The 13,614-nt window shown below is 45.4% G+C and overlaps 1 protein-coding gene across 1 annotated transcript in view; it reads left to right on the top strand.

Moving 5' to 3' along the window:
• The window catches only part of Tmem131 (transmembrane protein 131), a 155,769-nt gene that overhangs the window by 120,611 nt on the left and 21,544 nt on the right, over positions 1-13,614 (top strand). The window contains exons 23-31 of the mRNA XM_047522346.1: positions 1,217-1,355; positions 1,692-1,801; positions 2,283-2,349; positions 4,769-4,920; positions 5,436-5,578; positions 6,008-6,194; positions 7,529-7,714; positions 8,617-8,775; positions 9,168-9,748. Coding sequence (XP_047378302.1) covers positions 1,217-1,355; positions 1,692-1,801; positions 2,283-2,349; positions 4,769-4,920; positions 5,436-5,578; positions 6,008-6,194; positions 7,529-7,714; positions 8,617-8,775; positions 9,168-9,748 — 1,724 coding nt within the window. The remainder of the gene's footprint in view (positions 1-1,216; positions 1,356-1,691; positions 1,802-2,282; positions 2,350-4,768; positions 4,921-5,435; positions 5,579-6,007; positions 6,195-7,528; positions 7,715-8,616; positions 8,776-9,167; positions 9,749-13,614) is intronic.

The following is a 13,614-nucleotide window of genomic DNA, read 5'->3' as shown; positions in this document are numbered from 1 at the left end:
ATCTTTTAATGTTCTTGAGAAAAACATTTGTCCTTGATAATAAAACAATGAAGAGTTCTTCCCAATTGACTAATTTAAAATATATTTGTCAGAACCAAGATATTTCAACTTAGGAGTACTGTCTAGTTCTCAGACCATTACCAATCCAACCTGAGGGTCTTCTCTAAACTATCTGCTGCAAAGAAACTTTTTTAAGTCAAAAGAAAGCTGAATTATTACTTTAAAGTAGTTAAAGTGAGTGAAGGAGACATCTGATAGATTTGCGAGGAGCTCCCCTAAGCTCTCCTTTGTGACCTACAGGCAGGTCCAGATCTTCACAGCCAGGTAGGCAGGAGTGACCACAGTGCTGCCCTGGGCTCAGCAGCCAGGGACCTCTTCACCGCCCGGACGCTGGCCTTGCCCTGCACTGCTGCGTCCGCCCTGCTCCTGCGGAGCGTTCCCTCCTCACTGTGTGTGTTGAGGAATGGCCGTTACTGGTCTCACGAAGCCTACACTGCTGGCGGTGACCAAAGATGGCCACCCGCTAGTATTTTTGGTGCTTGGTCCCAGGGATGTAGCTCCATTTGTCATCAGTTCTGAGCCCTGACAGCTGGCTTGTAAACACTCATAAGTAGGGAAATAGTCAAGTGAGGGTCTGTACGTTGCTCAGAACCCTCCGTTTTACTGACATCTTTATTATATGTGAGGGTTTTGTTTGGGTTTATCTCAAGGCGCAAAAGAATTCTAAGCCAAGCAATGCGCTGCTTCTCATTAGTTCTACTGAAGATATTCCCAGACCCTGCTACTGATGTCCAGATCTTCCCCCAAGGCATGAGATCCTTTAGGATCCCATAACATCCTATGCTACCTTCATATGCCTGTCTTTTCTAAATGTGTTGGCTGGTGCAGACCAGCTTTCCTTACTGAATTTATAAGTATAAAAGACTTTTCAAGCCTTACACAGATTGCACTAAGGCTATCGGAACTGTTCCTGAGATTTTTCATCCTTTTCACGCTTGGTTCAGAAATAATTCAGATGATCACTGTGTACCAAAACACACATCCTCATGTGGCATTAAAAACTTGATAAAATAGAAGAGCCGATAAACCTGTGTGGTTTTCAGGGTCATCCAGGACACATTTCTCAAGTACACAAGTCTTATAGAGTTTCTTGCGTTCAGAAAACTAATGTGTTTTCATTTTGATACAGTGACTTACGTACAAATTGTTTTTCTAGATTGAGTGCTATATTTGAAGTAAATACAGACCTTCAAAAAAATATAATATCAAAAATCACTGCCGAGCTTTCCTGGCCTTCCATACTTAGCTCCCCCCGGCACTTGAAATTCCCGCTCACCAACACAAACTGCTCTTCAGTAAGTATTCCAGGTGACTTTGGGTTCTGGAAATGTGCCCTGGGATTGTAAAGCAGTCCTCTTAACCTTGAAACCCAGTTGTGTATTTCTGGACTGGGCATTGCAGAGTCTAGCAGTCCAGAGGAGTGTATGGTGGGTAGATCGTGAATACAGGGTAGACGATGCCAGGTGCCAGCACTGGGCGTCATGCACACGGGGCTCCAACCAAGACTCGCCTCCAGCAGTGACCTCTGCTCACTATGAGAAGGCAATAAGCTCACCGCTGCTGCAAGAGTTAATAAAATGGTTACTCTTAATGTAAAACCTTTCATGTAATGTTTCATTGCTTTGTTCAAGGAAGAAGAGATTACCTTAGAAAATCCTGCAGATGTTCCTGTCTATGTTCAGGTTATTCCTCTGGCTTTATATTCCAACCCTTCAGTCTTTGTAGATAAGTTAGTCTCAAGGTAAGCATTGCTTTAGATGTCAAAATGTTTCTATCTAGTATTATATAGAAGTTACTCAAGCTTCATCACATCTTTATTGAGATTAATCAAAACTGTATTGTAGCTCATACTTCTATAAGTAGATTTAACTTAGATTCTGGATCTGTAAAGTTGAGAGAAAGGTCTGGGACGAGGGGTTGATACTGCATTAACATTTAGAAAAGCTTTCAATCTCAGGCGGTGTGAAACTCCCTCCTCACAAATTTGTAAAGAGAAAGCAGCTAGAACCTTTGAAACATTTTTATTGTAAAAAGTGAACAAGATATTAAAGATATTATAAATTGCAGCCTTTAACATTTTGAAAGCTACTGAGGTGGTAATCTTGATCCCAAAATCTACTGAAAGATAATTTGCAAGTAAAACATAAACCTAATTGGTATTCCACAATCCCCATAATGATGAAGCTGTTTATGAAGATGTCTTTGTACATTTTTTATTTCAGGTTTAACTTGAGTAAGGTGGCAAAGTTAGATTTGAGAACACTAGAATTTCAAGTCTACAGAAACACTGTAAGTATCCAGATGCCATACTGCTCTATGTATCATCAGAGCAAGTGTGAAAGAAATCTGTCGACCGCCCTTAGGTTTAGCTGAAGGGCGAGTTACTGAAGAAGTCAGAGCAGTCCAATAATTATTTTAAAGGCAGAGAAACTGGGAAGAATGGGCGGGATTTAAATGAAGGTGGGGCACACTAAGCAAAAGGTTCCTTTTTTGTGAGCATCAGACAACAAATCCATGAAGGTTTGTCATAGTAGCTACCAGAAGTTCTGAGACTATATATACAGATGAAGCTTATACTAATACATAATTTATTTTGATTAAGCATCAAACTATTGAACTCAGTCATTTAAATTTTCTTCCTGGATACGTTCTAATAAAATCATAAGCTCCCTGAATTCAAGAGCTGTGACTAGCTGTGTTCACACTTGGCACAGCAGTGTCCATGGCTTCTGCTCAGTAGGCAATCCTGAATTAATAAGTGCCCACACAAGCTGCTTTGTTCTAGGGACCAGGCTGTTCTTTCTCATTCAGGTTGGATGCCCACTAACCGTCCTGGTATAAGGCCTTGCTGTGGAGGCAAGCAGCGCTGGCGGCCAAGGCCTCTGCAGAGTGGCAACCATCTCTTGACCTCCCTGCCCTCTGCCCGGGGCCAAATTCGAATCTAGTGCCCTCAGGTTCCAGGACCTTTGTCTTTACCATCATCCCTCATGATGATTGCTGATGAGGAATTGTTCATTTGCTTTGTCAAACCAGATATCTTGTAGTTCTTGAAATATTGTGATCTTTCCCATAGCTTCACATTTTAAGGACTGAAACACTAGACTGAAGTTTAGACAGTCATGTATTCTAGTTTCAGGCCTTTCTCTTGGAATCTTTGTAATTTTCTTTTCCCACCCATAAAATGCCAGCAACCAACTATTACTTTAAGTTATCAAGAAGAGTAACCAGAACTTTGTTTCCTCTGCTTTTAAAACGGAGAAAATACACATAAGAAGTAAATGAACTAATATTCATTTTTTTCTCCTTCATTGCATGCAAGTAGTATTTGCAGGATGCAATACACTGAACCGGGCAGTACATGGAAAAACGAATGAACACTCTAGACATCAAAAATTCATTCTAACCAGGCGCAGTGGTGCATGCCTGTAATCCTAGCAGCTCAGGATTCTGAGGCAGGAGGATCCCGAGTTCAAAGCCAGCTTCAGCAAAATCAAGGCACTAAGCAACTCAGTGAGAGCCTGTCTCTAAACAATACAAAATAGGGCTGGGAATGTGGCTGAGTGGTCGAGTGCCCCTAAGTTCAATCCCTGGTACATATATATATATATATATATATATATATATATATTCATTCTAAGGAAATTCTAGGGGAGATCCTGATACAAGCTTAGAATAAATTCTATAAATTCTATTCCAGCTTTCTACAGAATTGTGGTTCTCAAAATATTTGGTCCTGCAGCTCCCTTACAGTCTTAAAATTAAGGAACCCAGAGAGGTTTCTTGTTTATGAATTATAGCTTTTAATATTTTACCAGATTAGAAATTAAAACTGGGAGAGCTTTAAAAGATTGATTTCATTCACCTAAAATAACAAACCTATTCCATTTAACATAGATAACATTTTTTAAAAATTTAGTTGCACGAATGGTTTGTTTCACATTTTTGCAAATCTCTTTAACGGCTCTCTGACTTAACAAACAAGTATATTCTTATATCTACTTCATTCAATGTCATGATGTATGATTTTGGTTGAAGAGTGTGATAAAAATATACCTGAGCAAGGGGTGGTGGCACACTCCTGTAATCCCGGCAGTTCAGGAGGCTGAGGCAGGAGGATCACAAGTTTGAGGCCAGCTTCAGCAACTTAGGGAACTTAGCAACTTAGGGAAGCCCTAAGCAACTTAATGAGACCCTGTCTCAAAAAATGTTTAAAAGAGTACTGGGGATGAGGCTCCATGGTAGCCAAGTATTGCCAGCTCTTCTCCCAGAAGGTGTGAACTTGATCTTAAAAATCAGAATGTATCTTTACGTGTGAATATGGGTTCTTTAATTTAAAAAAACAAAAATTTTTTTAACCTTATTTGTTAGTGGCCATCAAAAAGTAATATTTTAGATACTAAATGAGCTACACTTTAACCTTTAAATCAAGTGTTTACGAAGTAGCAATTATGTGCCTAGTTTACAAAATGAAATTCAAGGAGAGATTGCTATGAATTGGAAATACTGTTGCACATGAGACATTTGCTGCACCCAGAGCCTCTGCAGATGGATTTTGGTGGTCGATCCAGTGTCTAAACCATGAAGGGTGCAGTCACCTGCGTGTTTATTCAGCTTGAGACGCTGCGGGGCTCTAGATGGGGTAAGAGGAAAGGCACATTTTTCCAGAGAATGTATTAATGACTGCTCTTTGTTTACCCAATGATTCAAGGCTCATCCACTGCAAAGTTCAACAGGATTTACAGAGGGCCTGTCTCGACATTTAATTTTAAACCTCATTTTGAAACCTGGAGAAAAGAAATCTGTCAAAGTAAAGTTTACTCCAATTCACAACAGAACAGTTTCTTCACTAATCATAGTGAGGTAGGTTCTGTGCTATAGTTGTAGGTTGATTTTTTAGTACTTACATCAAAGTCCTTAAGTTTATCATTAAAAACAGTGAGTAGTAGGTTACTGAAGTATCATGTGTGACCCTTAAGAATGACAAACTTTTGCTCTTCTCTATGTATTTAAAATTTTTCACCCTTAAATTCCATGTATTAATTTGTACATCATAACTGTAGAAATTATAGATCAAAAGATTATGCAGATTTAGGGTAAGAGAAGAATGGAGGAACATTGGATTGTGTAGAGGGAAATAAGGCAGGGAGAAGGCAGGGGAAGGAAAGTTAGTGGACTGAGACAGATGACATTACCCATGTACATGTATGAATGCACCAGTGGTGTGAATTTACATCATGCACACCCATAGAAATGAAAAGTTATGCCCCATTTGTGTACAATGAATCAAAATGCAGTCTGTAAAAATAAAATTTAAAAAGAAAAAGATTGTGCAGATTTAATGGGTAAAAAAATCTGTAATTCTTGTTCTCATCTAGAAATAACCTGACTGTGATGGATGCTATAATGGTCCAGGGACAAGGAACAACTGAGAACTTGAGGGTGGCAGGCAAGCTTCCAGGCCCAGGAAGCTCCTTACGCTTCAAAATCACAGAAGCATTGCTAAAAGATTGTACAGACAGTAAGTATCCCTGACAGTGCCACGGGTACAAATTGCAACACATGCTTTCAACAGCAGATAATTCCAAAAGCAAGGACATCTCCCCAGATGCACACCTGTGTAGTTAGTAGTGATGGGTGCCTAAACCATTGAGGGAAGCCTGGGTCTTGTATTCATGCTCATTGATTTGGATATTAAAAGATTTAAAGTATCAATACTCTTTATGTACCTTAGATAATTTACTCTTAAGGGTAAAAAGTAAAGCGTAATAAAACTTTTGCCATCTAGCATGACATAGCAAATTGGAGTGCTTCCTGATGAGACCTGGGTGCCAGCTGGTCTCCTTGGCACGTGGGATACAGTAGTTCATGAAGTATGTGCTTATCATTTGCATCAGGAGTCTTTGATAGCAACGTTTATCCTCACTTCCAATTTTTTTTCTTCCTTTAGGTTTAAAACTAAGAGAACCAAATTTCACATTGAAAAGAACATTTAAAGTAGAGAATACAGGTCAACTTCAAATCCATGTAGAAACCATTGAAATCAGTGGATACTCATGTGAGGGATATGGCTTTAAAGTTGTTAATTGTCAAGAGTTTTCACTAAGTGCCAATGCCTCCAAGGACATAATCATATTGTAAGTATTTTCTTATAAGGTGCAGTATAATGAGTCACTGACTTCTGTCTTTTTTTGTGTGCCAGGACTGAACTCAGGGGCACTCAACCACTGAGCCACATCCCCAGCCCTATTTTGTATTTTATTTTGAGACGGGATCTCACTGAGTTACTTAGTACCTCACCATTGCTAAGGCTGGCTTTGAACTCGAGATCCTCCTTCCTCAAGCTCCTTTTATACTGGTCAAACACTGCAAAGAAAGATGTTTTCATATTTACAGATAGCAAAAGGTCTTTATCCACAATTATTCATTTGATTTGTTTTTTTACTTAATCTTCAGCTAAAATATGTCTTTACATCTTTGTCTTCAAAGTCATAAAACTTCCTCTATCTCCCAAGTGGATCAGATAGATAATCTTAGAAACCAACTGCAAAATTATTTAGCATAAGATGCTGGTATGAATTCCGTGTCCCAGCCCCAGAGCAGAGACTTGCACCATGTGTATATAGTTTTTCATGTGCAGTCTAAGAATGGATGGTACTTCAGTTAAAAATGCCTAATCAATAATATTTGCAATGTTTGGGGATGTTTTTGTTGTTGTTTTTGGTATTGGGGATTGAACCCAGGAGCACTTAGCCACTGACCCACATCCTCCACCCTTTTTGTTTTATTTTGAGACAGGGTCTTGCTAAGTTCTTAGGGCCTTGCTAAGTTGCTGAGGCTGTTGAACTTGGGATCCTCCTGCCTCAGCCTCCCAAGCCACTGGGATTATAGGCATGCACCACTACACTCATCTAGTTGCAGCATATTTAACAATTGGTAACTAACTAATTGTAAAGTTTAACCTCTTTCCCCTTAATTGAATAATAATTTTGGACTCCTCATTGATGCTTAATAAAGAGTGGCTACATTACTACATGTAATTCTTGACCTAAAAGTACAATAAGGTAATGAGACACCTGCCCTCCAGGTGCGCACAGGGAACAAGAAAGGAGACGATTATGACAGCAAGCCAAGCTGCATGCAATGAGGAGCAAACCCCGGCCTCAGGCGGGTTTTTGTCTTGTTTAAGGCATTATTGGGAAAAGTAGCCTAGATTAAAGATGAGGAAAGGCAAAAAAGCTCAGACGCCACTTTCAGAATTCCTGTCTGAGAAGCTGATGATTGTTCTTTTTTAGGCCATTTCTCAGCCTTATCCACAGAATGCAGTGTTGCTGTTGCCAGCCTCTCAAGGACCAGCCTGAGGTTCTGTGCTGCGGGTCAAGGCCCGTGCGGCCGGCCAGCATCTGGCGGAACCTGCTGTGGTCTGCTGTTGCTGTTTTAACCTCACCTCACTGCCTTTTTTCTGTTATAGGTTTACTCCTGATTTCACGGCTTCTAGAGTGATTCGTGAGCTGAAGTTTGTAACAACCAGTGGCTCTGAATTTGCATTCGTATTAAATGCATCCCTTCCGTACCACATGCTAGCCACCTGTGCAGAGGCCCTCCCCAGGCCCAACTGGGAGCTGGCTCTGTACATCATCATCTCAGGAATAATGAGGTACCGTGTCTTCTTTTGAGGTGGTTTTCGTTCATTACTGGACATGGCTTATCAAATCCCCGCCGCTGTGTGCCAGTCACTTTTCTGAGAGCTAGGACGTGCCACCAGCAAACACAGCTCTGCCTTCATTCCACTGCCACACTGGTGGGAGCGGTTAGAACCCGGCCCTTCTCGGGGGCGTGGACAGGCCTTTACCTTTGAGAGCTGACAGTCAAATGAAGTGCATATCAATTCCGTTAAAAAAACACAATTTGCCAGGTATTTGCTAGATTTGGACATATACACTTTACTTAATTATATGCCTAAGCAACATGAACTGATTATAAATATTTGTAAGCCCTCAGCATCCTATTTTTTTTAGTTGTTAATGGACCTTTATTTTTATTTTATTTGACCTTTATTTTATTTATTTATATGTGGTGCTGAGAATCTAACCCAGTGCCTCACACATGCCAAGCAAGCGCTCTACCACTGAACCACAACCCCAGTCCCCAGCATCCTGTTTTTTAACAACCTATTTCTTTGTGTATTTTTGAGAATCACATATATTCTCCTCTGAACTAATTCACACAGTTACCTCATACGTCCTTTAAGGGGAAAAGTTGACCCAGAGAGTTGCAACTCAAATTTATTTCACCAAAAGAAAAATTATCCTCCAGGTTATCTACTCTAAGACAGATAATTATTTCCTTCATATAAAGACCACATAAAATTGTCTTCTATAAAAATTGGTGTGCACACTTTCATCCATAACATCTTGGTTTTGGCCTTGCCATTAAGAATTGCCACTGACATCTTTGTTTTTACATCATGCTATGCTGTACCATAAACTGCTTAATAGCCGATTTTGGTTCTCTTGCACTAACAAGCAACCCTCCTGTCCACCTTCTGCCCCCCTGCAGTGCACTGTTTCTCTTGGTAATTGGAACAGCCTATTTGGAAGCTCAAGGAATTTGGGAGCCATTTCGAAGGCGACTATCCTTTGAGGCCTCGAACCCGCCATTTGATGTGGGAAGGCCATTTGACCTCAGGAGAATTGTTGGTATTTCATCTGAAGGAAAGTATGTCACACACTGGCAATCAGTTCTCTAGTACGCATAGATTTGGCTGATGTGATTACCAGAAAAACAAAACAAATGTCTTCTTTTCTGCTTGGGAAGAAGAAAATTTTACTTCTAGTTAGTAACACCCTGTGTGGCACTTGGTGACTAAGACTTCATACCAGATGCCACGTCTTCATTGTACTGGTGAGGGTTCAGATATCCTCTCGATCACTGGCTTCTGACCAGTAACTTCACAGATAAAACAGAACCTAGAAAGTTGTGGAAATTATCCCTCTCCTGGTGGTTTTCCCTTGGTTTCTATACGTGATGTCTGTGCTGATGAAATAAGTTCTTTTAATACTAGATTTTGTCGGTCGCTCTTTACTGATCTGTGGTGGTCCTTCTTGCAGCTTGAATACCCTCAGCTGTGACCCCAGTCATGGTAGGGGCTTCTGTGGAGCAGGCGGCTCATCATCCCGGCCTGGTGCGGGGAATCACAAGCAGTGTGGCCCATCAGTCCACCCACACAGCAGCCACAGCAGTCGAAACTCAGCTGACATGGAAAACGTCAGAGCCAAAAGCAGTTCAGGTACCTCGAGCCGGACTTCCGCACAAGCCGCCTCCTCGCAGCCAGCAAGTAAAACGAGCCCCTTAGTCTTTGAGGCACATGCAGCGCCCCAGGGCCATGCAGCGGGCAGAAGGTCCAGAGGGGCAAAGCAGAACCAGCACAGCGGCCAGCAGCACAGCCACAGCCCGCTAGAGCAGCATGCTCAGCCGCCACCACCGCCACCAGTGCCTCAGCACCAGGAGCCTCAGCCCGAGAGGCCACCTCCCGCCCACCCCGACCGTGCCAGCAGCACCCGGCACAGCTCAGAGGACTCGGACATCACGAGTCTCATAGAAGCCATGGACAAAGACTTCGAGCACCATGACTCCCCACCCCTAGAAGTGTTTACAGAGCAGCCGCCATCGCCATTGTCAAAGAGCAAAGGTAATCGGTGTCTGTCCCCACTGTCAGAGGAGCAGGGCATGTGAGGGGAAGCCAGGCTGAGTTCGGAGTCGTGTCAGCACGAGCAGCCTCCCTAGCAGGTGTTCAGCAGCTCAGATTCTCTCCTGTGACGGCGTCAGCCGTAACACCACAGTACAAACGCAGGCATCCGTTTGTTAAGAAAGATGGCTTTATGTAGCTTAGATTGCATCTCACAGTCAGAAATTTCTTGGGCATCTATTATCTTCCTTTCCATCTACCTGTGATTATTGTATTACTATGATGGTACAACAGTGGTAAAATGGAGATCATCTGTCTTTTAACTCAAAAATAAGATTTCCACTCACTTTGGAGTGGGCTGGATCACCACTGTTTTATGACGTTTTCTTGGCAGACAGCCGTAGGCCTTTGTTTACATACTGTCGGTGGCTGCCCTCTTGCTACAGTGGCAGAGCTGAGCAGTCGCCTCAAAGACAGTCTGGCCCACAATACTGGAAGCTTACTGTCTGGACTCTGATAGAACAAGTTTGCCGAGCCCTGCGTTAGAGTTCTGCATACAGCCTTGGTTACCTGTTTCAGAAGGTGTGTAGCTTCTCAGCAGAGCCCTTGCCTAGCAGGCACCAAGCCCCAGTTCCACCCGGTACTACAGAAAAAAGAACTTTGAAAGGCGGATATGGATCTTGGAGTTGCAGTGTGTCGTGAGACCAGGGGCATTCAGCCGGAGAGAGCCGTCCCCAGCCCTCACAGACACCGGGAGCGTGGTCATCGTGTTTACTTGGAAGGTGAACACGCTCTTTTTAGAACTATTGTCCCCACCCCAGATCTCAAACAAAAATTCTTGTAATATCTAATTCTTGGGGACATTCAGCGACTCCCTTCAAGTTCGTGTGTTGATCTCCCTGATTTTGCCTTCCCTGACTTTGACCTGCGGCCGTCTGTTCGTTCTGTCCCCCTCCTCCCCTGGAGTGCCCCTACATTGGGCCAGCAGGGATCACGTAGCTGGTTGGTCACCAGATTCTGCACTTCTGTGGTCTCTCCCACCATAACACACACTCTGGACAGAGGCCATTGCTGGGTTGAAGGTTACAAGCAGAGAAAGCCCCATGCCTGGCGCAATTAGTTCTCAGTGCACTGATGAACGGTGGCATCTGCAGCCATTCTTGTTTCCAGCTTTGGTGGTCAGGTGAGCGGTGGTATCAAAGGCAGGGAGAGGCCAGGTCCCACCCTCAGGCAGGCCTGATTCAACCCTGGCTCTGCTGCTGACCAGCTGGGCGGCTTTAGAGAAAGTCCCCTCAGCCGCCACTTGCTACCGCAGAGCGTAGCCTAGACTATCCCCCCGCCACCATGCTGAGGGTAGCTACCTCACGGGTTCCTGGCGGGCAGGAAACTGCTGCTGTCCCTAGCTTGTTGAGGGGATGGGCCCGCCAGAAGGTAGCCAGCCCGTGGGAAAGCAGATGAAGTCACACGCGGTCAGCACACCCTCAAGGCCAGCCAGAGCAGGGTGTCCCACGGAGCCTGGCCGTCAGGACATGTGTGACCTTGGCGCAGTTTCTGGCAAGTGTTAGGACTGGAGACCAGGTAACTGGCTTTGAGAATAACTTCAAGATAGTGTGTGTATTGCAGACATTTGCTCTTAACCTGTATTTTTCTGTGTTCTTTAATTTTTAACAAAAAAAAAAAATGTACATATGGTACGGTAGCATTTTTGCTTTTATGGTGTTTTATCAGTGTGCTGAACCTCCTGGTGGGCCTGTCGTGACGTCACGGTTCCATCTCGTTCCCCGCTGCTTGCCCTTGCCGTCCCCTCCACCTTTCCCTCGGCCCCCTCCCCTACTCTGCCGGCCGCCTCCTGCTCTCTGCTCTTCCCTTGGTGCTGTGACCACACATGCAGGTGGGGTTCGTTGTGGGGTGTCCACCAGGCGGAACGCGCCTCAACTGGCATCATCCCCAGGCGGCTGTCACCCACGCCCCTGCCCCTGGTCCCTTCCTCTGCACCGCTGTCCTCCCTGCTGCTTTCACGAGGCCCCTTTTTTCATTATTTTTTTTCCTTTTTTCTCTCTAGCTTCTGTACGTGAAAGACATTCAGCCCTTGGCTTTCCGAGTCTGGCTCACGTCTTTCATCCACTTTGAGCTGATCTTTGTGCAGTTAGGGGGTCTACTTTTGCTCTCCTACACGTGAATATCCAGTTTTCTCAGCACTTTGTTAAAGAGGCTCTCTTCTCTAACTCGCGCTTGGCCCTGCGTGTGTGGATGTCTCTGCTGTTTCGTTGGTCTTCTCGCCTGTTTGGGGCCTGTGCCGTGCTGTTTGTTACTATAGCTGTAGTGTAATTAGGGGCCGGGCATTGGGATACCTCCAACCTTGTTCCTACAGCCCAGAATTGCTTTGGCTGTTCTGGGTCTTTTGTCCTTCCATACAGATATTAGTGCTACTTTTTCTAGTTCTGTGAAGAATTCCATTAGTATTTTGAAGGGATTGCATTGACTCTGTAGATCACTTTGAATAGTGTGGCCATGTCCATAGAAACTGCCCATCCAAGAATGTGTAGGCCTTCTTTCCATCTTCTAATGCCTGCGATTTCTCTCTTTAGTGTGGTGATATTTTTAGTAAAAAAAAAAAAAGAACAAATGGTGTTCGAAACCTCTCCTATCAAAAGGACATCCAGGCTCGATGGCATTCCAGACCCCACACCTGCCGCACACCCTGGTGACTGGCATTGCCTTAACGCCGTTTTTCTAGGGAAGAAACTCGGTCTAGTAATGAAGGTGCCATGAGGGGAACATGGGAGCCGAGCTGGTGTGAGTCTGTGATTCCAGCCTCTAGTCCTGCAGCCTCCTGAGGAGAGAGACGCATGAAGCCAGCTGCCCGAGGAGGTCAGGCAGGGCGAGCTCAGGATTCCCAGCATGGGGACACCGGGAGTTGGTAGAGATGAGGAGGTGACAGGCAGGTGTAGGCGACTTTCTGTCTGAATTAGTAGTCACTTACTGAGACCAAGGTAAAGGTAGAAACAGAAACTAGAAGAGGTGTGGCATAGTCACCTTCCAAATCGCCGGACACTCTGTCCTCTGGGGATCTCTGGGCCACGAGACGTGTCCACAGACCTGCCCTGAGGCAGTACCAGCAGCCCCACCAGCCTTCCACTCTGCGCCTCCGGGTGAAGAGGAGCAGCTGGGTAGGGGGACTGAGACGGCGATAAGAGTCCTGCAGGACAGGGAAGCAGAGAGCCACAGGAGTGTGCATCCCGGGCACACCGGCAGGAGAGCAGGGAGTGCAGGACTGTGGCTGGGGAGGACCTTTTGCCAGAGGCCCTCACAAGTGGGGGACAGGGGAGTGCAGTGAGCCTAGCACAGGGGTGGGGGGCAGGTGCCCAGATCCAGGAGGTCCAGGTGCAGGGGTGGGGGGCAAGGACCCAGAGGTCCAGGAGGTCCAGGTGCAGGGGTGGGGGGCAAGGACCCAGAGGTCCAGGAGGTCCAGGTGCAGGGGTGGGGGGCAGGCACCCAGAGGTCCAGGAGGTCCAGGTGCAGGGGTGGGGGGCAAGGACCCAGAGGTCCAGGAGGTCCAGGTGCAGGGGTGGGGGGCAGGTGCCCAGAGGTCCAGGAGGTCCAGGTGCAGGGGTGGGGGGCAGGCACCCAGAGGTCCAGGAGGTCCAGGTGCAGGGGTGGGGGGCAGGTGCCCAGAGGTCCAGGAGTCCAGGTGCCGGGGTGGGGGGCAAGGACCCAGAGGTCCAGGAGTCCAGGTGCAGGGGTGGGGGGCAGGCGCCCAGAGGTCCAGGAGTCCAGGTGCAGGGGTGGGGGGCAAGGACCCAGAGGTCCAGGAGGTCCAGGTGCAGGGGTGGGGGGAAGTGCCCAGAGGTGCAGAGAGGTCGGGAAGC

Source organism: Sciurus carolinensis, chromosome 13 (assembly GCF_902686445.1).
Source record: "Sciurus carolinensis chromosome 13, mSciCar1.2, whole genome shotgun sequence".
In the NCBI taxonomy this organism is placed as follows: Eukaryota; Metazoa; Chordata; class Mammalia; order Rodentia; family Sciuridae; genus Sciurus; species Sciurus carolinensis.
The sequence above is the reverse complement of the archived record's forward strand: the minus strand, read 5'-3'. Positions and strand labels throughout refer to the sequence as shown.